This window comes from Gymnoscopelus braueri, assembly GCF_963280865.1.
Source record: "Gymnoscopelus braueri genome assembly, chromosome: 4".
Classification (NCBI taxonomy): domain Eukaryota; kingdom Metazoa; phylum Chordata; class Actinopteri; order Myctophiformes; family Myctophidae; genus Gymnoscopelus; species Gymnoscopelus braueri.
In genome coordinates this window covers 52,362,281-52,387,025 of record NC_137605.1, presented here as the reverse complement: position 1 = coordinate 52,387,025, position 24,745 = coordinate 52,362,281, and the positions used below count along the sequence as shown (strand labels likewise).

Sequence of the window (24,745 nt, the reverse complement as noted above, 5' to 3'; positions counted from 1 at the left end):
TTGAATGACAGAGAAATGAGCAGGTGAAGAAGAGAAGGTTGACGGAGGTCAGATCTAAAGGCACAATGGGTGAGATGATGAGAAGATTGTAGAGGAGTGAGAGTTGTTTGGAACAAAAAGCAAACCAGAGAGAGAGAGAGAGGGAGGGAGAGGCAAAGAAGGGAGAGAACAAGAAAAAATTGCAGATCTACAAGATCACAATGCGTTGCATGTCACAGCACGAGTCACGACACCATCGTACAACAAAGTATAAATTAGGGCTTAAGTGGTCAAACAAACAGCTTCTTCAAACAAAGAGAGTAAAAGTAAAGAAAACCCAACATCTGTTTCAGAATTTCTTTTATTCAGTAGTGAGTCCCACAAGATACAACGCCGTTTCAGAAATAACAGGTTTTCTCTAGGTCACCAATGTGTCAGTAACATGAATCTTTACTGGTCTCTCCACCACTGTAGAGGAATGTCTTTGTGAAAACTAAAGCTGTGGTGCATTCATAATTCAGCTCAATTCAATCAACTCAAAATTAGTTGTGTAAAATGTAGAAAGTGCAGTTTATTTATTACTGGTGACAGCATTCATTACCAATTACGTCAACTTCATTTTCTTCTCCATTTGAATGTTCCACTTTCAGAATCGACTGAACTTAAGACTTGAATGCAGCCTTGTCGAAAAAGTAAAATAAAAAATAAAATCAAATAAAAACCAATGCAGTAGGCACACCAAGGCTTGAAATGTCTAAATACTGTACACTCCAAAATATATATATTTTTTACTAACAGTACAACTATTATGGTCTATTTTATTATAAATTAATACATACTGTATAAATTATAGTATCACCAGCATACAAGCCTAGATACATTTGAGGATCAAAAGAGGAAGTGTGTTTAACAATAGCTGGTAAACATTAACATTATTCTGATCTCCAACCAATGAGGAGTATCGAAACCAGAGCCTGATCTAGGACATTAATTAACCACTGGCGTCCCTATTTTGGGCATATCATTAGGCAACATAAAATAAAATAAAAATGTAGCAGATCTATAAGATCACAAGGCTTTGCATCCCAACACGTTGTGAGCTTGTAGATCTATATCTTCGCTATTCATGGCACGACAAAGTATTTAGGGCTTAAGTGGTTAATTAAAGATAACTGAGCATGCACACGTTCTATCCCCTTGTTCAGACTCTAGTGACTTGTTTCTCCTCAGATCGGAGAAAGTTTCCCAGGTGTTGTGAACACTCCATTAGGCAGGAAGAGCACATCTGATCGCATGTGATCCAGATCTAACAAGATGTGTTTCAGTGTGAGGGCTATAATTCAGGTATTGGCTTTCATCTGCCTGCATTGGGATGTTCCACTGTGATAAGATACCTACTGTGCACTGAGAACAGTCATTCCAGTGTTTAAAAAACCCTTATGCAATTCTTTAAAGTCTAAACAAGTCCCAAATCCAAATGAGCGTGAAGCCTGACATATCGGTGAAAAACAGAACCGTACTGTTGGTGCCAGGTGATGTCACCATCTATCGAGTACAGCAGATAATGACATCACCTGGCACCAACACCAGCCTACGGCAGATGACCATTTGGTACCATGCTCCTCACCTTTAGATGTCAGGTCTCACTTTCTTTCTTTTTTACTGGCTTTGTTATGCAGTATATTTTAGATCGGCCTACAGGTCTAAACAGCCAGATTTATGATGTCATGATTATCTGGTTTACATCGATAGGTTTAACATCCAGGGCACCAAATCACACGTAATTTTAGAAAGATAATTTATATCTCCAACATGTAGGTAACCCTCTCGCCCTTTGTCTTTCACACACCCTCATTGGTAGTGGAATTTAGCCTGGATCTGGGTCATATAGGATTAATGATCAGCACCATGTATCTTGACAGAGGTTAGGTAGTCATTATTACTAGATTGCATTCAAGGCAACCGCAAGAGAACGTAAGAGTTGAATACCTGTGATTTAGACAGCTGGTAACTTTAAAACCACATTAAACCTGGCGTCATTATTTTAGGCATGTCATTATAGGCAAAGATTTTAAAAAATAACAGGCGTAAAAGCTCACTTTAGTGAGCTTGTAGATCTATTTTCGCCAAATGTTTGCCTATTATGACATACGCAGAACAGGGACACTAGGGTTAATGTGGTTAAAAGTACGGTAGATCACATTACAGAGTTTGGGCCATTTCAGGGCAATGTGTGCCTAGATTAGATTTTTCAGCAGGTCTGGAGAGAGGTCACGTCTTGACTCTGGAGACTGCAGAACCATTTGTTTCCCTGTCACTTTAAATTCAAACTCAAACCACAATAGCTATGTACAGTTCACCGTTAAGACAAAGAGGAATGTGCTTTGGTTCGGGTCCAAAAACATTGGTCACTTTGGGTCATCGAGGCGTTTGGATTATAGTGATCAACCTTGGCTACACTTGTAGACATGAATTGCAGAGGTCTCACTTCGTGCTTGTTGTTGTTGCTTTTGCTTCCACCCCTGGAAGGAACAGTTTAGAGAATATTCTCCTTTACAATAGATGATACGTGTAATGTGATTTCTAGAATGGCCACGCTTTAGTCGCAGCCAATGAACTCGTGTCCCAGAGAATTATTTTGGATGGACCAAAAAATGTACTCAGACGACTAATTTAGGATAGATTGATTGACTAATTCAATGGATACAACTGTATCAATAAAATATGACATGAAATAATACAATTTCTTCTGAGTAAAAAAAAAGATGCCTTGAGGAAATATCTATAAACATATCTTTGAATACTAAAACACGATTGAAAAGTCATTCGGCAAAAAAGAAGGATATCATAATCGGGCATTGCTACAACAAAATATTCCTTACAAATACGTACCGGTATATAAACACAGTCTGTCAGCATAGAAAATAACAGATGTATCACATTACAAAACAAAGAACAAAACTATTCTTCTAAATATTTAAACATGAAATGTAATAAGACAAGCTAACAAAATAACAGAAACAATACAGTTTGACCTCAAATGAAAGGGAAAAGAATATGAGAACTATTTTAACCACTTAATCCCTATTACTCAGTTGGCCTTGGCCAGGGTCCCCCCAGGGCTCTATTCTAGATCTAGTCCTTTTTTCCCCTCGACACCAAACAGCTGATCTACAAGCTCACAACGCGCTGCATTGCAACACGCTGTGAGCTTGTAGATCCGCTATTTTTGCCAAATGTTTGCCGCAGAATGGGGACGCTAGGGTTCATGTGGTTAACTCTTAAGCTCCTTGTGATAACGATCTCTTATCGTACCTTTTCTGTTAAAGCATCTGTCCATCTCTCTTTGGTAAGTTTCAGTAGCCTTCCTCAGGCTGTTGGACCAACGTCCGGCTCTGTTACACAGGACAGTAACATGAACCTATTTGTCTGGAATGTGGAACCAGGTCCAGCCCAGCACAACACAGCACAACACAGCACGGCACAGCCCAGCACAGCTCAGCTTTGGTGCCACAGTAAACACAATGTTCTCGATACCCTTAAAGAAGAAACGTTTGAAATCAGAGGGATAAGTAATATGTTTTTTTTTTTTTTGGTAGGTTGAGACTGAGCCGTGTATGTCATTGGCACTGGAGACGTGGAGTTGAGATGTCTGTGTCTTTGTCTGTGGTTGTAGATGGTCACAGAGATCTGGAGTTTCTCAACTTTGAATTTTTTACATTGTGAAGCTCGACTGTGGCTTTGGTTTGTTATGTCCTCCTCCTTTGCAAAGACGGAGAGGAGAGGAGAGGAGAGGAGAGGAGAGGAGAGGAGAGGAGAGGAGAGGAGAGGAGAGGAGAGGAGAGGAGAGGAGAGGAGAGGAGAGGAGAGGAGAGGAGAGGAGAGGAGAGGAGTAAAGGGAAAGGAGACGAGAAGAGAAAGGGTGAGGTTTTTGGCTTCTAATGAGAGGAATCGTCTTCAGATGTCAAAAGGTCCTGAGAAGAGCGGAGAGGAGTCGCCATTGGTCAGCTCAGGCGTAGAACTCCTTGGTGGGTGCTTTCTGATAGGCTGTCGGAGGAACTTTGGTCACTCCCAGGTCGTAGCTACCTTCGTCCTTCTTCTTCATCCGGTAGGCGAGGAGGAGGAAGAGGCAGAGGGCACAGAGGAAGGCGACCACGCCACACGCTATGATCGCTGGAGACGGAGACAGAAAACACAGAGTTCAGAACAAAGATTTGCGACGAGACGAAACCGTTTTCAGACTGATTTATACTTTGTTGTAAGACGGTGTCGTCCACCGCAAATAGATGATCTACAAGCTCACAAGGCGTCACGTTCGAGATGCGTTGAGCCTGTAGAACAGCTATTTTTGCACAAAACCATTGGCATGTTGAGTTCGGCTATCTTCACTATTTGTCAAACGATGACGTCTGTAGGGCTTCCGTGGTTAACAAGGCGCTGCAACGCCTGGAGGAGCCGAGAATTGAACCACCTTCCAATTGCCAGAATTATGATGACAGGCATAGGAATGTGATTGTGGTATTATGTGTATGAGCTAGTGTGTTTTGTGTTACGTATTATACTATTGTATGTCGTCTTATCGTCATATGGTGTGGATGACGTGTTGTCTTCCTTTGTAGCGGTGTTGTTTTCTTGTTGTACTACGTCTGACAGCCATTGGCATGCAAGTACTGTCCCCTCGGACACAATAAAGTCATTGTCATCATCATTGCAGCCACTCCTGTCCTTGTATATGTGCGTGTTATCAGCCAGGAGTGTTACCAGCCTATGGCTGTGGCTGATAACAGCTGGAAGAAAAATACACTTGATATTTTTGGTTGGAAATGTAAAAAAAAGTGGTCTTTGTCAAGTTAAAGTTTCCTTTTTTTTTGTTGCTGCTGCTGAATAAAAGACTTGGAGCATTTTAAAGTGTGTTTCGAGCCACCTTGTTTTTTCATGATTCTGCTGTTTGCATTTTGGCTCAGCACCAAAAGACGGGAGAGGATGTGCAATATTTTTGTCTTTGAAGGTAAAAAGAAAAACTCAATGCGACTTTACCTGCCAGGACTTCAGTCCTCTCCCATAGGCTCTCTGAGGTCACGTCTTCCTGCGGAGCGTCCAGGTCCAGCGTTCTACCACCCGCACCTCCTTCCAACTGCACTCCATCTTCTTGGATCACCACGCCTTCTCCAGCCTTTTGGCTTGGAGTGGTTTTACTGGGAGGCGGGCTGGCAGAGCTGGGACTCGTGGCGGCATCGGACCAGTCTGCTGTGGGCTCCCCTGCCGGCACCTGGCACAGAGCCAAGAGGAGAGAGAGAGAAACAAAGATATGACGAGCTGGACTGACATGTGGATAATGTGTGGTGTAATAAGGCTGGGCGATATGACTTCAAATCAATATCACAATTATTTCAAACTCGATTACTAATGAATGATTTGGGTTCTTTTTTTCTTCAGTGATTCTCCACTACAGTCTTCATTCCCCAGAAGGTACACTAGTCCGTCTATGTATATATATGGGTATGTAGATAAATACTGTACATGTTAATTTGGGGGTCCTTGACATAAATGTTTTTATTGCCACATATTTCAGACATTTCACAATGTAGGGTCTGAGTTATGTGACACTTTCTAACGCCAGGGAACTATTCCAGCACTGAAACTGGAGATACACAATTATGTAGAAGACACAATTAACAAAAGGACAACTCCTTGTTTCTCCTTTGAAGTGAAGTGAGGGAGTTCAGCACCTTGGGCTCTTGTTCTCGACTGAGGGGAAGATGGAGCGTGAGATCGGATTGGGTTTGCTGTACTGCATGCACCCTTGTGACGAAAAGAGAGCTGAACCAGAAGGCTATCGATCTGGCTGGTCAATGTTTGTTCCAAATCTCACCCACAGCATGTCTAGTCTCAGATACAATATTATGATCAGAAAATGTGGGTCATCACCGACAGAACAAGATCGCAGATACAAGTAGCTGAAATGGGTTTTTCACAGGAGGGTGTCTGGCTGCTCCCTAAGAGGGGTAGGAAGCTCAATCATCCGTGAGAGACTTGGAGTAGAGCCACCTGCTCCTTATGCGTAGAAAGGAGCCAGTGAGTTGGTTTGGGCATCTATTAAGGTTGCCTCCTGCATGGTCGCATCCCCAGGGAGGTTTTCCAGGCCCGCCCAGCCGGCAGGAGGAGACCACGGGGGCCGACCCGAGAACCAGGAGGGAGGGATTATCTCCACCCTGGCCAGGGAACGCCTCGGGATCCCCCAGTCAGTGCTGGCTAATGTGGCCAGGGGAAGGGAAGAGGGGGCCAGCGATCTAGAACAGGGTTGTCTGTCCGTCTGTCTGTCAATTCATATGTACAGTGTACAATGTAGGTATGTATGCATGCATGTCCCCACAAAAACAGGCCAACTTGAATTGCCCTACATGCTGTATAACCGATAATAACCAATAATTAATGCAGCCGACTGTCTCAAGGCCTTCTCAATTGCACAGGGAAAGGTCGTTATTAGACTCTTGTCTCTTGTGTTTATGGTTTACCTCCGAGTCTTCCTCCTTCTCTGGAAATACATCTGATGATGATGTCACCGAGTCCTCCACTGTGGTTGGAGGATCCCGGCGGTCCTCCGCTGTGGTTGGTGGGTTTGGAGGAGTGCTCTGTGTCATGCCGGGGTGGGCGGGCGCGGCCTCAAAGATGTCGACCAGGACCTTCTTCAGCGTCTCATCTGTTAGCATTACATCATGCACTGAGGGGGAGGAAGAGCAAATCATAATCCTCGAACATCAACCATCAACCATATCACCTCAAAACGAGGTTTCTATTGGACAGGGGAAAATAAGCAAATTTACAAGATCACAGCGGGCTGCAATGTGGCGCACTGAGAGCTTGTAGACCAGCTACTTTCTTTATTTGTTGTTCGGCTAATTATATGGGGTTTAAGTGGTTAAAGAAAAATCAGTAATGATGAATGAGAATATACTGTATATGACAATGTATCTATAGGTCTGTATATTTATGTATAAGAATGGATTAAGACATTATATACACACACATCTACAGCTACAGTATATCTAGATATACAGTATATATCTATATAACTCTGGATTTTGTCACTTATTCAAGCGACATCCCTGTTTATTTCTATTTATCTTTTTCCTTTTAAATGTTGTTTCTTGTGTCTTGCGGGCACATGATGTACAAGAAAACGTAATAAAACATAAATAATAATAAAAAAAAGGGGGGGGGGGAAATAAAACAAATCAGTGATAACAATAAGAAGAACTGAAAGGCTGAAGGTCTTACAGAAATCCCCTGAGCCGGACCCTGAAGCAAAGTCGTCATCATCGCCTTCATCGTCGACGGGGAGGTCCCCCGACGGACGGCCCTCCAGGTACAGGTCATCCGTTTGGGACGAGGGCGACTGGGAAGACACCAGGAGCTGGAGAGATGTCAACAGAAAAAACATTAATGTACAGATGATATCAAATTCTAAAACTAGGGTTGGGATACAAAACCAGGAGGAATGGTAGGAACCGGATCCAACATTGAGGAACCGGTTCCGTCACATTCGGAACCGATTCCGGAACCGGTTTGTCACTGTCAGAGCTGGTTATGTGGACTTCACGTCTGCTATACCAATTACAATACCGGTGGTTATCAAACTTTTTAATTTCAAGGACCATCATAACTCTGAGAGTGTACAAATGGAACCAAATGGACCCTTACGGGTCCATTTGGTTCCATTTGTACACTCTCAGAGTTACAGACCTGTAAGGGTGCATTTGGTTCCATTTGTACACTCTCAGAGTTACGGACCTGTAAGGGTCCATTTGGTTCCATTTGTACACTCTCAGAGTTACGGACCTGTAAGGGTGCATTGGTTCCATTTGTACACTCTCAGAGTTACGGACCTGTAAGGGTCCATTTGGTTCCATTTGTACACTCTCAGAGTTACGGACCTGTAAGGGTCCATTTGGTTCCATTTGTACACTCTCAGAGTTACAGACCTGTAAGGGTCCATTTGGTTCCATTTGTACACTCTCAGAGTTACGGACCTGTAAGGATCCATTTGGAAACCCCCTATAGGAATCGTCAAAGGGAACCGTAAAGGACTCGGACCGTTACGAGGGAATCCTTAAGGAACTGGAATTGTTAAGATCCTAAAGGATCCCAAACCTAAATGCTAAATACATGACAAATTCTACAAACATGTAAGGGAAGTCTGTTTGTCCCTTCTCTAAACCACCCTGGCCAACGCTCCACACACTCCTTCTCCCTCCTGGCTCCCAAGCTGTGCAATAAACTCTACTTTTAAGTGGCAGTCAGAAGAACTGCACACTCACTCCCCATTTTTCCACCGCAGTCTGAAAACTCACCTATTTAGACTCCACCGCACCCTCTAGCACTCCTCTCTCCCTGTTGCATCGCTTACAGTATCTTTTTGATAGACGCTATACTATGCAGATATATGTTGGTTACTTCAGATATTATGTTACAGTGCAGTATGTCATTTAGATTTGCTTTTCCTTCACCACAAATGTTAATGTTATTTAGATAACATGTTGTCGTTTGATGTTTAGCTGGTATCCTAGCAACTTTGAAGCACTACATTGTTCTCTCGGCACTCACGTGACCATTTAACACCGTCGTTTGTTGCCCAAGATTCGTGTCATTTACTCTGATCGGGCACTTTTTAAGTCGCTCTGGATAAGAGTGTATGCTAAATGCCTACATCGTTTAAATTGCCTTCACACACGCACTTTTATGTTAATGCAACAATGACACTTTTCCGATCAGAGGTCATGTGGAATAGGAGCTGGTTTTGAAACGCTCAAACTGTCTAATAAAGCTTTGAAAAGTCCTCCCGTCTCTCTTTACTATAGTAGTAGTAAGCATTACCGAGTCCTATAGGGCAGGAGCCTATCTCCTGTTACTGTAGCGTGAGGCAGCTTGATGTATACTATAAGTACACCCCCTGGACATGACACTAGTATGTCGCAGGGACCAGTAATGCCGAGTGCCAAGCAGGGAGGCGTTGGGTCCCATTTTTATAGTCTTTGGTATGACCCGGGGATCGAACCCCCGACCTCCCAATCTCAGGGCGGACACTCTAAACCACAAGGTCACTGAGCTGGTCCCTTTACTGTACTGTCCAGCTGAAACTCTCTCTTTACCGTCTAATAAAGCTTTGAAAAAGCTGAAACTCTGTCTCTCTATCTCTCTTTACCGTCTAATAAAGCTTTGGAACGCTGAAACTCTCTCCCTCTTTCTCTACCGTCTAGTCAGTGTCTAATAAAGCAGATGTTCCTCCAGAAATAATCTTAAAAAGGGGGAGGGGGGGCAGAAAGAGCATAGTCGGAGAGAGAGAGGGGGGGAGTGAAAGAGTGTGTGTGTGTGTGTGTGTGTGTGTGTGTGTGTGTGTGTGTGTGTGTGTGTGTGTGTGTGTGTGTGTGTGTGTGTGTGTGTGTGTGTATGTGTATGCGTGTGTTACAGCATGTATTCACTACTCCATGTAGGCCTACTGTAAATGGAGTGTGCATTCTTTCATGTTCATTTGAAGAGCTGTGACAGTCATGTGTGAAGCTAAGCAGAGACAGGGAGGATATCTGATGGGGGACGGCTTCAAAGACAACACACACACACACACACACACACACACACAAACCAGACCGCAGGTGATGCACGTACACACGCACTAATGCACACATTATGTTTTAGTCATTTAGCAGATGCTCCTATTCAGAGTCAAGTGAAATGACAGAATATGGACATAAGCTAACCCACTTAACCCCCATCGACACATTTGGGAGCTTGTAGATCTGCTATTTTAGCTAGATCTGCTATTTTAGCTATTTCTGAAATCTTTTGTAAATGTTCCACCTATAATGACATGCCCCACAATAGGGACGCCAGGTTGAAAGTGTTTTTAAGTACAAGGGTATTCTTAGGTCAACGCAAAAAAATGCCAAAAGCTCACTTCGATTGATTGATCGTGATCACCTCTGACCCTCATTCTTCACCACGTGCATTAACCCATTAAGACCTGAGGCCTAACCCTTCTACAAATACCTTCTAAATCAGTAGTTCTCAAACTTTTTCCTGCCAAGGACCCCCAAATTGATATATATGTTTGGCCACGGACCCCCATCCGAAATACAAGATTTTTCTAAAAATGTAAAAATAGCAGATGTACAATATCTGCTATTTATGAATAGCCAACGCTAAAATCTAAAACGACACAGATGCTTTCCCAGTTTTAATGGGTAAAAAAAGTACAGTGCAATGAATAAACTGCATGAAGGGGAAAGAAATGTCATCCAACACAAATTCTCACAACTATCTTTCAAAAAAAGAAGAGTAAAAACATTTAAAAAAAAAGGATTGCTACGGTTAAGGAAGGACAGCTGAGCTGGACCGTGGAAAAGCCATTGATGAAAAGAAAGTGAGCGTGTGAAATCCAAGCGGAGACGAAGGAGGAAGGTTTTCCTCCTCCTCCTGCAGATGTTTACTGTAAGACACAGCTCTGAATACAGCCCATTGAGACCTCAGGTATGTCTGGTATGACAAGCATGCTTCTATTAACACAGGTGCAGGGAGCGGGGGGAGGGGAGGGGGGGGAGGGGTGCAAAGCGTTCGGAGCTGTCAGGGCGGAAAACCCATGTATGTGCAAAAACTGAAATGGAAAAATTATCTGCGTAATCTTTAGTGGCGGGGGGACCCCCCAGAAGAGAAGATTTATGTAAAAAAAAAAAAAAATTATATAAATATTTTTTAAATGTTCAAATATAGCAGATGTACAAGCTCGCAGCGTGGCTCGAAGTGACATGCTGTGAGCTTGTAGATCTGCCATTTATTGAATGGCCAACGTATAAAATGCCTTCCAAATCCAATGGATCCAATGTAGTTATTATTTAGTAACAAGCGCTTGCCAATACGTTTCATTGGTTCAATATTTATAACAGACAGACTACTTTCACTTTAGAAAATGTTCAAAAATAGCTAAAACAAATGAGCAGATCTACAAAGCACAAGCTCACAACAAGCTTGTAGATCGGCTATTTTTGCTACTTTTGAGTGACGCTGTAGTTGGATGAAGTAGGGCATTAATTTACGAAAAACATAAAAAGTTGAAATATGGAGAAGGTGGACAAGGTTTCTGCCAGACAGTGACGAAAAGAGAGAGAGAGAGAGAGAAAAGAGAGCGAGCGAGAGAGAGAGAGACTGTTCCAATAACACAGGTGTTCAGAAGGGAAGAGTGCGTCTTTCCTGTAACATATTAAATGTCCATTACCTTTACATATTAAGTGAAGATCCATTCAGTGGAAGTATGGCTTTACAGTCAGTTCATAAAATGATATTAACTTCCCCACATTAACTCTGGCATTCTTATTTGGGGCATATTGTTAAAACATGTTCAAATACTTACAAAAAGGTTTTGTCGGATGATGTTGCATATAGGTTGGAAGTGGTTAATATCTACTTATCTACCTAAGTAAAGCACTTTTCACGAGAAGAGCTCTAGAGCGTTTATACCTGCCCTTAAAGTTTATTTGACAACAAAACGATTTTGTGTGAATACTTGGCTTGATTTATTTTGCCTGTAACCGTTTTGTGATGTAAGCTTCTTTTTTTCTTTTCTTTTTTTAAGAAAACCACATCTTTCATGATTTGTTAACACTTTTTTGCACAAATCCACAGCCTTTGAAGCTCAGAAATATGTTTGCACAGTACCTGAGTGACAAATAAAGCCCTCTTGGATCTTGGCATAAGAGCAAATTGGTCAAATCAGTACATTGTGCCCATCAGACAAGTAGAACAGTTTATGCTTGTAGTTAAAACCGTGCCGGTATTCCTTTCAAAAAAGGGCAGGAACAGCCGTAAACACACCATCTAGTTAGTCTAAACACCACATAACAACTATATACACATTTCACCCTGTGTCAGAGATGAGTTGGCAGGCGTGAGCACGTGCACACACACACACACCCATAGCTTTGTATTACTATACTTGCGACGACGTCAACATTTTAGGACAGCAATTTTATGAATGGCATTTTTTAACACGTTTTGCCATTTTTAACGATAAGCCTAAAGCCGGAAAATAGCAAATCTATAAGCTCACAACGTGTCGCGCTGCGACACGTTGTGAGCTTATAGATCGGCAATTTTTCAGTGCAAGACACTGGCACGCAACCAAGTGTAAATCATGTTTTTAACTCTAATTCCAACCCCTAACCCTAACCTCTAAAAGTCTAATACTAAACCCAACCTGAATCTTTTGCTAATTGTAAATGTATCTCTAAAGATCTTTTAAAAAATAAATAAATGTGTGTGTGTGTGTGTGTGTGTGTGTGTGTGGTGTGGTGTGGTGTGGTGTGGTGTGGTGTGGTGTGGTGTGGTGTGGTGTGGTGTGTGTGTGTGTGTGTGTGTGTGTGTGTGTGTGTCTGTGTGTGTGTGTGTGTGTGTGTAAAAAAAAATAAACGCTTTCATTTCAGAGGGAAGACTGGAAGGAGGGAAGAGGAAAAACATAACAATAAATAAAAGGCAGACAGAAAAAGATAGGCTACGTCAATCTCAGTGGAGATAAACAGAGAAACCTGACCCCCTGACCCACTCTGCAACGTCGTCAGTCAGACGGGTAAAGTTTGTTGGGAGAAAAAAATATATTCTTACAACAAGCGTTCTTTTTCTGGATTACGTAACAAGAGTTGGCCGACTGTCAATATTTCACTTGTATGTGTAAAAATATCTTGACATCCGTCATCAGAGAGCTAACAATGAAGTCCTTCCCTCAGCAGCTCATAACATCTCCACATCAGCTTTCAGTGACTGACTTCAGGGTATATGGTTGCAACTAAACTATTATTTTCTTACCAATTTATTGTTATCAATGACCTTTTCAAATCAATTAATCGACCCTGTGACACGGTTCACAGGGTCAGCCTGGAACCTGTGTCATCGGTCCAGTTGGTTTGAAATAAATCCTTGTAGATCGGCTGTTTTCACAACATTTGCCTCTTTCTTACGTAATATTGACAATTTTATTAAAAAGGTGTTAAAAAGGTCTTAAAATTACTTAAATTTTAACTTTAGAAATGTGCAGATACCCTATACACTTATACTGTATGTTGGTTTGCTTACTGTTGAGTGAGAAAACAATGTTGCACATTAAACTAATCATCTGGGGACGGACCCCCCAAAATAATTTGGGGACCGCCCCGGGGGGTCCCCGACCCCCAGTTTTGGGAACCACTGTCCTAACACACTGATCCAGCATGGCGTCCCTCTGCCGCCAGGCTGTCACCACACGCACACACTCGCGCACACACACACACACACACACACACACACAAACACACACACACAGCCTTGCAGCCTGGGAAGCAGCAGGAGTGTAAGCTGACTGGGGCGGACACACGGCGTAATGAGAAGGTTGCTTTGGTCGCGTATATGAATGTTTGGTTGGTTGGTCGGTTTGGTCGTTTGGTTCGTACAGGAGCACCGCGCTTCCCATCGCATACGGACAACACACCAACATGACTGGACTTTTTAAGAAAAAGGTGCTGAATCTCACCACCACAAACTCATCATGACAAGTCGGACAACCGAGTTCAGCTAATTCAGTTCATCTGGAGCAGTTAGGGGTTCAGCATCTTGCTCAAGGACACTTAACCTGAGCCACTGGCGTCTCCAGTATCTCAGTCTCTCTCAGAGAGCTGTGAGATTACAAGAGTTTTTGGGCATTTCACAGAATCCACACATGCACATACAGTAAGTCTCTATCGTTAACTATGACCTCGCTGCAATATATTCCACAGAAGAGAACCCATAAACCTGGCTAAAAGATAAGAGCAAACTCCACTACACAAAGACTGTGTTCAAGAGCAGCATATTAAAATCCCAGCAAAGCCAGTAGCAATGATTAGAATTCTACCATCACATCCTGCATTTAAATGGTGCTTTACCACTGCTTAAATGGTGCTTAACCATGCACTTAAACTCTACACTAAGTTGACCGGTGCCCCCCAAGGGTTTATACTATAGGCCCCCTACTTTTCCCCCCCATCCAGACCATATCTCTTCACCGAACACAGCTGATCTACAAGCTCACAACGCGCTGTGAGCTTGTAGATCGGCTATTTTTGCTGAATGTTTGCCCCAGAATAGGACGCCTATAGGCTCCATGTGGTTATGCCTTCCATTCACTCAAGACGGTGAAGGCAACCAACCTGCACGATGGCAGCGGTTAGGGGTCAAGTGTCTTGCTCAAGGGCACTTCAACGTGAAGCCAGCCAGGGATCGAACCGGGAGGAGGTGGGATGCCTCCGCTCCCCCGAATAGGATTAAAGACGGAAGGCAGCTGCAGTCACGGCCTGAGCGCTCATTAAGGCATGGACTGTGAATCCTGTGTTCCCCATGCAGCCCCTTATGACCTTGGAGAGCTACACAGTGAGGCCGACTGTATTTTAGACTTACTAAAGGAGAGAGTTTACACCTAGGGGTTGTGTCATGTAATATCAGTGGTGGAAACATAACTCATATTTTATATATTTAATATTTATCAATACTGAAATCTAGAAATACTCGGTTACAAGTAAAAAGTCTGGAATTCAAAATTGACTTGAGTAAAAGTAGGAAGTATTACATCAAAATGTACTTAAAGTACCAAAAGTATGCAGAATGTCCCATTTCACAAGTTTTCAAATGTATTAAAATCTTTTGAAAATAGCAGATCTACAAGCTCACAATGCGATGCACTGTGACCTTGTAGATCGGCTATTTTCTAATGGCCAAAATGAATATAGGCCTGAAGTGGTTAATGCATGTTATGTAATAATAATCAAAATCTACAAAGTAACTAAAGTTTTCAAATAAAGGTAGTGGAGTAAAAGTACAATATTTGGATCCAAGATGTAGTGGAGTAGAAGTAAAAGTACTGAAAATTGGAAATACTCCAGTAAAGTGAAAGTACCTCTAAATGTACTTAGCTACTTTCCACCACTGTGTAAAATCAACACCACCACGTAATGAATGATAAACCTATATTGACCACATACTGTAATCCCAAGCGTCCCTATTTCTGGGCATGTCATAATAGGCGAACTTTCGGCGAAAATAGCTGATCGATCAGCTATCTTCGGCAAAGAGATTAGATAGAGGGTGTCAGAGATACTTGGACACAGACTGGCCGAACCAGCAACCTTTCCTGTTTCCCAGACGTCCTCTCAACCCACTCAGCTACAGCCGCATAGCAACGCTACTTCCATGTCAACCATGGAAGAGGAAGTCATAATGAATTCAAAGGGGTTCTCTGTGACACACAAGCGTGTTTCGATGCGGAATCATTCTGCGCGCCGTGCAGGTCCCTGTATTCATCATTTCATATACTACTCGTATTCTGTCCTATTTTATATTCATGATCAGATCACCTCGACCTACAGTACAAGCTTACGTGTCACCACAGCGTATGTTGAGCTTGTAGATCGGTTATTTTCACTATTTGTCGTACAATCAAGTACGTAGGTCTTAAAAAAAACACAGCACTGAGACACCAGCAGATTAATGCCATCTGGATGGAAGCCAGAAGGCAGAAGTGACCAGAGCCAAGCTCCCAGGCACTTATAATGGACAGAGTGGTACACACACACACACACACACACACACATTCTGTACACACATCACTCTCTCCATCTCTGCATGTTTGGTGTTGCTTCTGCACACGTCTCTGCCTTCTATTGTACCCTAGTGTACCTCCATTCAGTAAGTTGTTGCTGTAACAAGCCTATTCCCTCTATATTCCCTCTCAGGGATCCATAGAGTTCGTCTTTTATCTGATATGATTAATGTTATCATGTCTTAAGAGTTGTTGGTGCTGTGCGTCTGTTGCACACACACACACACACACACACACACACACAAACACGTTGCGTAACAACTGTCATCATCAAACACTAACTGTAAGTCAACAGCCAGTACATGACAGTGTGTGTGTGTGTGTGTGTGTGTGTGTGTGTGTGTGTGTGTGTGTGTGTGTGTGTGTGTGTGTGTGTGTGTGTGTGTAGGATCTGCTGCCCTTATAGCACTTACCAGATGTCCTCACAAAGACACAATGATGAGGAAAACCCTGGAATGTTTGCTTTGACTCACTTTTCAAAGCACTACAGTATAGCTGGGGTAAGGGTGGGCTGGGGTTAGGGTTAGGGTGGGGTTAGATTTAAGGTGGTGTTATAGGGTTAAGGTGGGGTTTGAGAAAGAATGTAGTCAATGGAAGTCATGTGAGTACAAGATCCTCAAGTGTGTGTGTGTGTGTGTGTGTGTGTGTGTGTGTGTGTGTGTGTGTGTGTGTGTGTGTGTGTGTGTGTGTGTGCGTGTGTGTGTGTGTCAATTCAACACAGTTATTATTGGACATGTGCGATCAATAAATAGTAAGTGATGAACCTTGACTGAACCGGTTAATGATTTTATTTTACAGTAAATAATAAATGTTAAGGTGGACGTCTGGGATGGAATCTGGCATGTCCTGTAAGAAAAGTGTCTCTCTCTCTCTCTCTCTCTCTCTCTCTCTCTCTCTCACATCTAGTATGTCTGCAGCAATCAGACGATTTAGCAGCGGCTGCGGCGGCATATTCCCACATGAGTAATGACTGAATTAAATCTCGTCTAGTATATCGACCACGTGACCGGCTAAAATGAAAACAATCATTCAGAGTTCGCTTGTGAACAAAAAAACCTGGATATTCCAAAAAAAAAAACGGTGGTGTGTGTATACGTGCTTCCCTCCATGTTACCTCAGTGAACCAGATGAAAGCTCAGTGTTACTGTCCCACAGCAGCAGAGACCTGTCCGGACAAGCCTCCACCCAGCCAGGACATCACTGCTTAGTTACACATCTACCATAGTTTACAACCCTGCCGGAACCCTTTCACATGGACGCCACACTTCAACACATCAACATTCTAGCACGCGATTTTATGAATGCCTTTTATATTTTAATGCCTTTTTTAATCTCAAGCTAAAGCCAGAAAATAGCAGATCTACAAGCTCACAACACGTCTCGCTGCGATGCGGTGTGAGCTTGTAGATAGGCAATTTTTCTGTGCATTACACTGGCACGCAACTAAGTATAAATCATGTTTAACTCTAATTCCAACCTCTAAAACCTAACCTTTAAATGTCTAATCCTAACCTGAATCTTTTCCCAATTGTAAATGTATCTCTAATAATCTTTTTTCACCAATAAAACAAACAACAATTGTCCTCACAATTGCCTATTTCTCAAATTCTACTATACTTACTGTACCACACACACACACACACACACACACACACACACACACACACACACACACACACACACACACACACACACACACACACACACACACAAGATATCAATCTATCCACCCGTCTGTTGTTCTTTCTTAACCATCGTACAGCCCTATTTTATACTGTACGATGCCGTCACGTCTACAAGCTCACAATGCCTACAGTGACGTTCCCCCCAAAAATTGGGTCACCACCAGGTTGAAAGTGTTTAAAATAGCAATACAGTCACTCACACATGGCATCCATCCAGACAGTTATAAATCTACCAGCTGACATGGGGGTTTCACCATCACCATCAACACAGGACTGTCCTGTATGAGTCACACGTCTCCTCCTCCTCCTCCTACCCAGCCAGGGAGAAGAACACATTCCTCTGCAGTTTCCACATCGGCAGCACACAGTCAACGTCATGAAGAATGTGTTCTGTCATGTAACTGGAGGGACAAACCCGCCAGACAATAAATGAACAACAGGACTCACCATCACTCACACATCATCATCAGTCACGCACACAGTTTCTGTTCCGTTTCAAAATCCCATTCTATATTGATATGAACGGAGATCAGCCAAACACAACGTATTTCAGTGCAGCAGGGACCCCCAAATAGTCTTCTGGCTTATTGTCAAATGGCTTAAACAAAGAAATGGCTTAAACAAAGACAGTAGACCATCTATAAGCTCACAATTGATCGGCTACGTTTTGCTTTTTTTAAAATCTTTTAAAGACTATGACAATAAATATGATGCTACGACCACTGTGCTCGTTTGAGACCTTCAATGTTTTTGTTAAACTATCTAACTAAACAATCCTGTCTCGGAGGTCTACAGACAATTCCTTTGAATTCATGGCTTGGTTTGTGCTCTAACAGAATGGTGTTTGAGACATGTGTGTGCCTTTCCAAATGATGTCAAATCAATTGAATTTACCATACTGTAGGTGGACTCCCATCAGGATGTAGAAACATCTCAACGATGATCAGTGGAAAGAGGCTGCACCTCAGCTCAATTTTTAGTGTCATAGCAAAGGGTGCAAATACTTATGCATGTTTAATACTTTCCCCCCCCCACTTTGGGGTGTGTCATTACTCATTTGTGCATAGAATTTTGAGCAAAATAAATGAATTTAATCAATTTTGGAAAATATCAAAAAGTGAAGGGGGATTAATACTTTAAGGTGGCACTGTATTAGGTGGGGGCCGCGACCCCTACTTTGAAAACCGGTGTTTTAAAGTATCACACAAAGTCTGAACACAGTTAAAATGATACAGACTGACGTGTCAGTGTGTTTACAGTTTACACTCTATAAACTCTCTCCAACCCCCACCCATCTCTCCCATCAAAACATCTAAAAGATAATACACTTATTTAGCTGGAATGCAACAACTGTAATGTGTGGTCTGCTTACGTCATTCAAAATGACTCTTTGTGAACTCATCAACACATCTTTCATCACACTTTTGGGTCCCAAGCCACAGGTTGCGAAACGCTATGCTGGACAGATTTTTACACTTTAACCACATGAACCGTAGTCACACATTATCTAGCTATCTACAAGCAGATCTACAAGCTCACAACGTGTTGAGACGTGTTGTGAGCTTGTAGATCTGTCACAGAAGAGATTTGGTGTAGAAGGAGAAAAGAAGGGAAGGAACCAAGTATAGGGTTGTTCACAGACAACATAAAAGGACAGGTTCTATGTGTGGATTAATTGCATTATAGGGCTGCACGATATTGATAAAAAATACATTATTTCGTCATTTCAGTCCAGGAAAAGACATCATTTAAACTACATGTGACAATATTATAAGCAAAATCCCAGCCGTTGCGGACCAAATGCCAAATAAAACCCCAGGTGAGCCAGTGCTGTTCAACCTACAGTATTTTTCATATAGTTACAGTAATGGTGTGTTTCTGTGGTCTTGGCCGTGTTGCTGGGCCCTCACTCCACAGCTCCTGAGGGACGGCTCACGTTACACATCTCTACCATTCACAAACCTCCATGCTCCATAAATCACCCAGAGTCCATATTTCTGGAGATTCATTTTCTCTCTCTCTCTCTCTCTCTCTCTCTCTCTTTCCTTTTAACCACTTTAACCCAGTCAATCCAGGAACGCATCTACAAATGTCTTCTGAATCCTAGCAGGTTTCTGAAAAACATATGTTTCTATATCAGTGGTTCTAAAAAAAATCATGTCAAGGACCCCCAGAATTATATGTATTTGGCCGCCGACCCCCATATCAAAATATTTAGTTCCAGGGACCCCCAGAAGCAAAGATTTGAGTTAAAAATGTCCGCTTTTAAAATTATATATATATTCAAAGATTTGCACAAATTTTCCACGATTAAAAAAAAGAATTGCAGATCTACAAGCTCGTAGCGCGGCACTCGGTGCCGCGCTACGAGCTTGTAGATCTGCTATTTTTGAATAGCCAAAGTTTAAAATAATGTCTATAGCTCAAATCTAAAATGACACAGATGCGTTCCCGGCCTTAATGGGTTAAACCCCGTATGGCTGAGAGTAGTCCCTCAGGGCTCCATACTAGTGTCTCTTCCGTTTTCTGTTAATGTGAGGAAAGCTTTCGCTGAAAATAGCCGATCGATAAGCTCACAACGTGTCGCGTAGCGAGCTTGTCGATCTGCTATTTTCTGCGAAAGCTTTCCCCACGATACGGATGTTGGGGTTTAAGTGGTTAAGTGTCTCTTTCTCTCTCTGATTATCGTTCCCTCTCCCTTACACTTCCCTGTTCAGACTTTTATAGTCTTATGAATCACCACGGAACCATATTTATGACAATGTACAGCCCTGTGCTTTAGGCGGGCCATGTCCAGGTGTTTTATAACTTTCCCCAAAACTCATGATAGAGAAACAAGACAGAGACACAGAAAAGAGACTAGGGAAATAATCAGAGAAAAGAGAGAGAACCAGAAATATGTCACCACAAGAGACTTATTCTCACAATAAGACACTCGCTCTTATTTCTTGCTCTGTTCCTCAATTATTGTATCTGTTGCATTTGTTCAATACTTGTGATCGCGGGATACACAAGAGATCACGGTCACCTAAACATAAATAAACTATACATTTAATCAATCTGATCCAGCAAGGGCTCTCCCTTCTGTTCAGCCTGTCCTTACCTAAACCCAGGAATGCACTAAAGATGACAAATTATGATATTCTTCTTTTAAAGAAATGTAATCCGTCCAGTCCGCTCTACTCTAGTCTACTTTAGTGTTTTGTATTTCCTTGTTGAGACACATGGAATGACAGACAGAGAGGGATCAATATACTCTACGGGTGATGCGAACAGCTAATTTCTTAACAAAAAAGGTACTGTGTCTAATGCAAGGTTCTCACAAAGTCATATTTATAGCCTAATGAGAAAATAGAAACCCTTAGGCTTACTTCAGGCACACTGTGTGCCTGAAGTAAGCCTACAGTATGGGCTTCTCCTTTCTCTTAAGCTCAATTTATACTCGCATCGGCATGACAGTGTCACTTGCCAATTGGACAATCTGGAGGTGGTTGCGGAGGGGAGGACGAGAAGGAAGATGGATGCTATCCCGATGAACCCCCCGTCCCGTCCCGTCCCGTCTATGATGAGCTAGCAGGGACGAGGAGCACATTCAGCCCACAAACCCATCGTTCCTCAACACAAGACCGTGTGACTCGGTCAGTCCTTTGTGCCGGCAGACGTCAAGCTCCATAACCAAGCCCCGCATGTGCCCTATGTTCTGTTCTTGGATTAATGACTCCTGCTTTACTTTGCACTTGGGACTACTGGGATGTACTGAGATGTACACCTGTAAAGGATAACTGCAGTAAACGTTTCACTGTTGATAGATTGTAATATTTACTCATTATATTCACTGCTGAAATGCTGATTGACTGTGCAACATATATTATCCAGATATTACCATTGTACAGGCAGGTGACATCGTACATAGAATCTCAGTATCATATCCACTATCGATAAACTTAACTCTGTAAATAACTAAGTGGTTCTCAACCAGTGGTCCGGGGACCACCAGTGGTCCTTGAGGGGGTTCCAGGTGGTCCCCAGCCAAATTAATAGTTAGAAACCAAATTGACCCTTATGTGTCTGTAACTCTGAGAGTGTACAAAATGTACATTTGTACACTCTCAGAGTACAATGAACACTAATGATGATGATACAGTGTAGATTCAGACCCCCAAGAAATTAAAATGGTTGAGTCCCAGGCATATCTTTTCAAATGGGGGTCCATGGGCTAATATGTGTCAATTGGGGGGTCCTTGACGCGAAAAAGGTTGAAAACCACTGCTGTAAATGATCATTTACTTAATAGTTCATACATTTTTAGACTTTAAGTCTACTAACTCGTATTCTCCTCATTACATTTTGTGCTCTTATTTGTTTTAATATATATATATATATATATATATATATATATATATATATATATATATATATATATATATATAGTCTCTGTCGGGTGGAAACCTAAATATGTCCAAAACTGCTACTTTTCAGCAATATTTGTATATATATATATATATATATATATATATATATATATATATATATATATATATATATATATATATATATATATATATATATATACATATACATATACATATATATATATATATATATATATATATATATATATATATATATATATATATACTTTTTTATTACTATTATTTTGTTTACTTTAGTTCAGTGTTTTTCAACCTTTTCCCCAAATTGACACATTAGCCCACGGACCCCCATTTGAAAAGATATGCCAGGGACTCAACCATTTTGATTTCTTGGGGGTCTTAATCTACACTGTATCATCATCATTAGTGTTCATTGAACTCTGAGAGTGTACAAATGGAACGAGTTACAGACACATATAAGGGTCAATTTGGTTCCTAACTATTAATTTGGCTGGGAACCCCCTGGAACCCCCTCAAGGACCACTGTCTGGTTGAAAACCACTGCTTTAGTTGCATCTCCCAACTCTGTCAGTTTCTATGCTGTGTTTCATGCTTGCTTACTCCTGTTGTTGCCAACACCTGCATTTCCCCATGGGGATCAGTTAAAGGTCTATCTGGTATCCTGGGTCTCAACCTGTCCCCTAGGCTACAGATCCACAGTGATAAAGCAGTAATGAGCTTTTTCCCAGCCCAGCAGTGGAGTTGAAAACCACTGATAAAAGAGTTCAACTGGTCTTATAACCCTGAGGTAACATTCACTAGTGATGCACTTCCAACACAGGCTATCATAAATGCAGCAATACAGTGTATTCTCCTGTTTAACTAAGATATGAGATGTTGTTGACATAATGATCATTATTAGAATATGGTTAACACTATCAAATAACTTTTATGAAGGCTATATATATATAAATTGTAAGCTATATTATGTTCCTCTTATTGTCCCTTTGTGGTAATGCTGAGAACATTGGAGACATTGATTGGTTAGAAAACACACACACACACACACACACACACACACACACACACACACACACACACACACACACACACACACACACACACACACACACACACACACACACACACACACACACACACACACACACACACACATCATAGATAACTTTCCCTATGAGCTTGTTGATGAATTTTGTTTCTGTTAGTTCTTCTGTAACACTGCTGAACTATATGAAATGTGAACATAAAAATACAGCCAAATAGACCTATAAAATCACAAACTAACTACAAAAACACCAACATAAAACACAGAACCTTTTCGTGTGAAGATGTGAGATTAAACTAAAATCATCCTAGAAAAGCCTTTTTCAGAGTAAACACACACACACACACTGTGCAGCAACCACAGCACGTCTAAAAACACTATTACGAAATAGATGAGGGGAAACAAACAAGATTAGTGGAAAAACTACTAATCAATGGTGGCTATTTTTTTCAAGCATCAATACAATGTAGAAATACTCTGATACAAGTCCGGAATTCACTCGAGTAGAAGTAAGTATTGGTATCAAAATGTACTTAAAGTACCAAAAGCTTAAGTACTCATTACGCAGAATGTCCCATTTAACAAGTTTTCAAATATATAACATGTATAATCTTTATGCAATGCATTGAGCTTGTAGATCTGCTATTTTCGAATGGACGAAATAGGCCTATACGGCTGAATGGTTTGTTGTGTTTTGTAATAATTATCTAAATCAACAAACTAGTAACTAAAGTTTTCAAATAATTGTAGTGGAGTAAAAGTACAACATTTGCCTCTGAGATGGAGTAGAAGTAAAAGTATAGAACATTGTAAATACTGAAGAAAGTAAAAATACCTCAACATGTTATGTGTACAGTACTTGAGTACATGCACTTAGTTACTTTACACCAGTGAAATCCAAACACTTGTAACTTACTTTGTCACTGATAGACGCCGTGGCCAGTCCGAGCACGAAAACAATCCAAAGATTCCACATGATTTTTTCCCCAAAGTAAACAGTTGTCAAAAAAAAGTACAAAGATGCTGTATTTAAAGTCAGATCAGCCTGTGAGGAGATGGGAGGTGGATCTATAGTCAGTGTGTGGATGGATGTGATATGTGTGATCACTGATCAGAAGGACTGTTGTGAGTGTGAATGATCTCAGAACCAGATTGCTTTTCAGTGTTCCAGGTTTTCACCAGTGTTGCCAGATTCCGCGACAGAAGTAAGCAACCAGTTCTATGAAAACAAGCCCAAAGTGACAAATGGGGTGTAGAGAGAAAAAAGAGCAGACCAAGTAAACAAAAAATGTTTAATCTTAAACACATTTCTATACAATATAGAGGGGGTCCCTGCTTCATCTCTCTCTCAGCTAGTAGGGGGTACTTGGCCTGAAAACGTTGAAGACCCCTGGGCTAAGGCAATTTGAAAATATCCGATCTACAAGCTTGTAGATCGGCTATTTTCAAAAAAAGAAAAAAATAATCTTTAATAAGAGGTAATTTTGGAAACATTTTGAAACATTTTAACAACACACATCTTGTATGGGGGGGGTCTGCATGGCACAAGTATTTTCAGATAGGGCTCGGGGTCCGTGGACAAATACACAATTAATGGGTCCTTCAGTCCTTGACTTGAAAAGGTTTGCGAATCACTGGTTTAAACAACCACCAATTAGGAAACAAGCCCAAAATAATACTTTTTTTTGGAAAACTGTTAATAAAGTATTCAATCAATCAATCAAAACCAATATTTACAAGCAACTTTACGGAAAAACAAGCCCAAAGTCGCTTATAATAAGCTGACATGGCAACACTGCTGAGGACGCCAGCCTGTTAGGTATCAGTGACGTCAAGGGACGACGTCATCACGCCGATGCGTTCATTCATAAGGAGGAGTCGAAGAGGAGGAAAGACCATATATAGGCATGTTGTAGTTCTACTGGTTCTAATCATAGTTACTGGTTCTAATCATATAACTCTATGGTTCTTCTAAATTAGCAAAATAAAGCAT

The 24,745-nt window shown here is 41.6% G+C and overlaps 1 protein-coding gene across 1 annotated transcript; it reads right to left on the bottom strand.

Moving 5' to 3' along the window:
* Positions 1-322: 322 nt before the first annotated feature.
* On the bottom strand, positions 323-23,872 carry LOC308084343 (uncharacterized protein). The gene is made up of 5 exons (XM_080426948.1): positions 23,669-23,872; positions 7,258-7,393; positions 6,495-6,700; positions 5,017-5,248; positions 323-4,152 (listed from the first exon to the last, which is right to left on the bottom strand). Exons 1-5 carry the CDS (start codon positions 23,726-23,728, stop codon positions 3,989-3,991), a joined length of 798 nt encoding a protein of 265 aa, XP_080283074.1. The 5' UTR covers positions 23,729-23,872; the 3' UTR covers positions 323-3,988.
* Between the last annotated feature and the right edge of the window lie 873 nt (positions 23,873-24,745).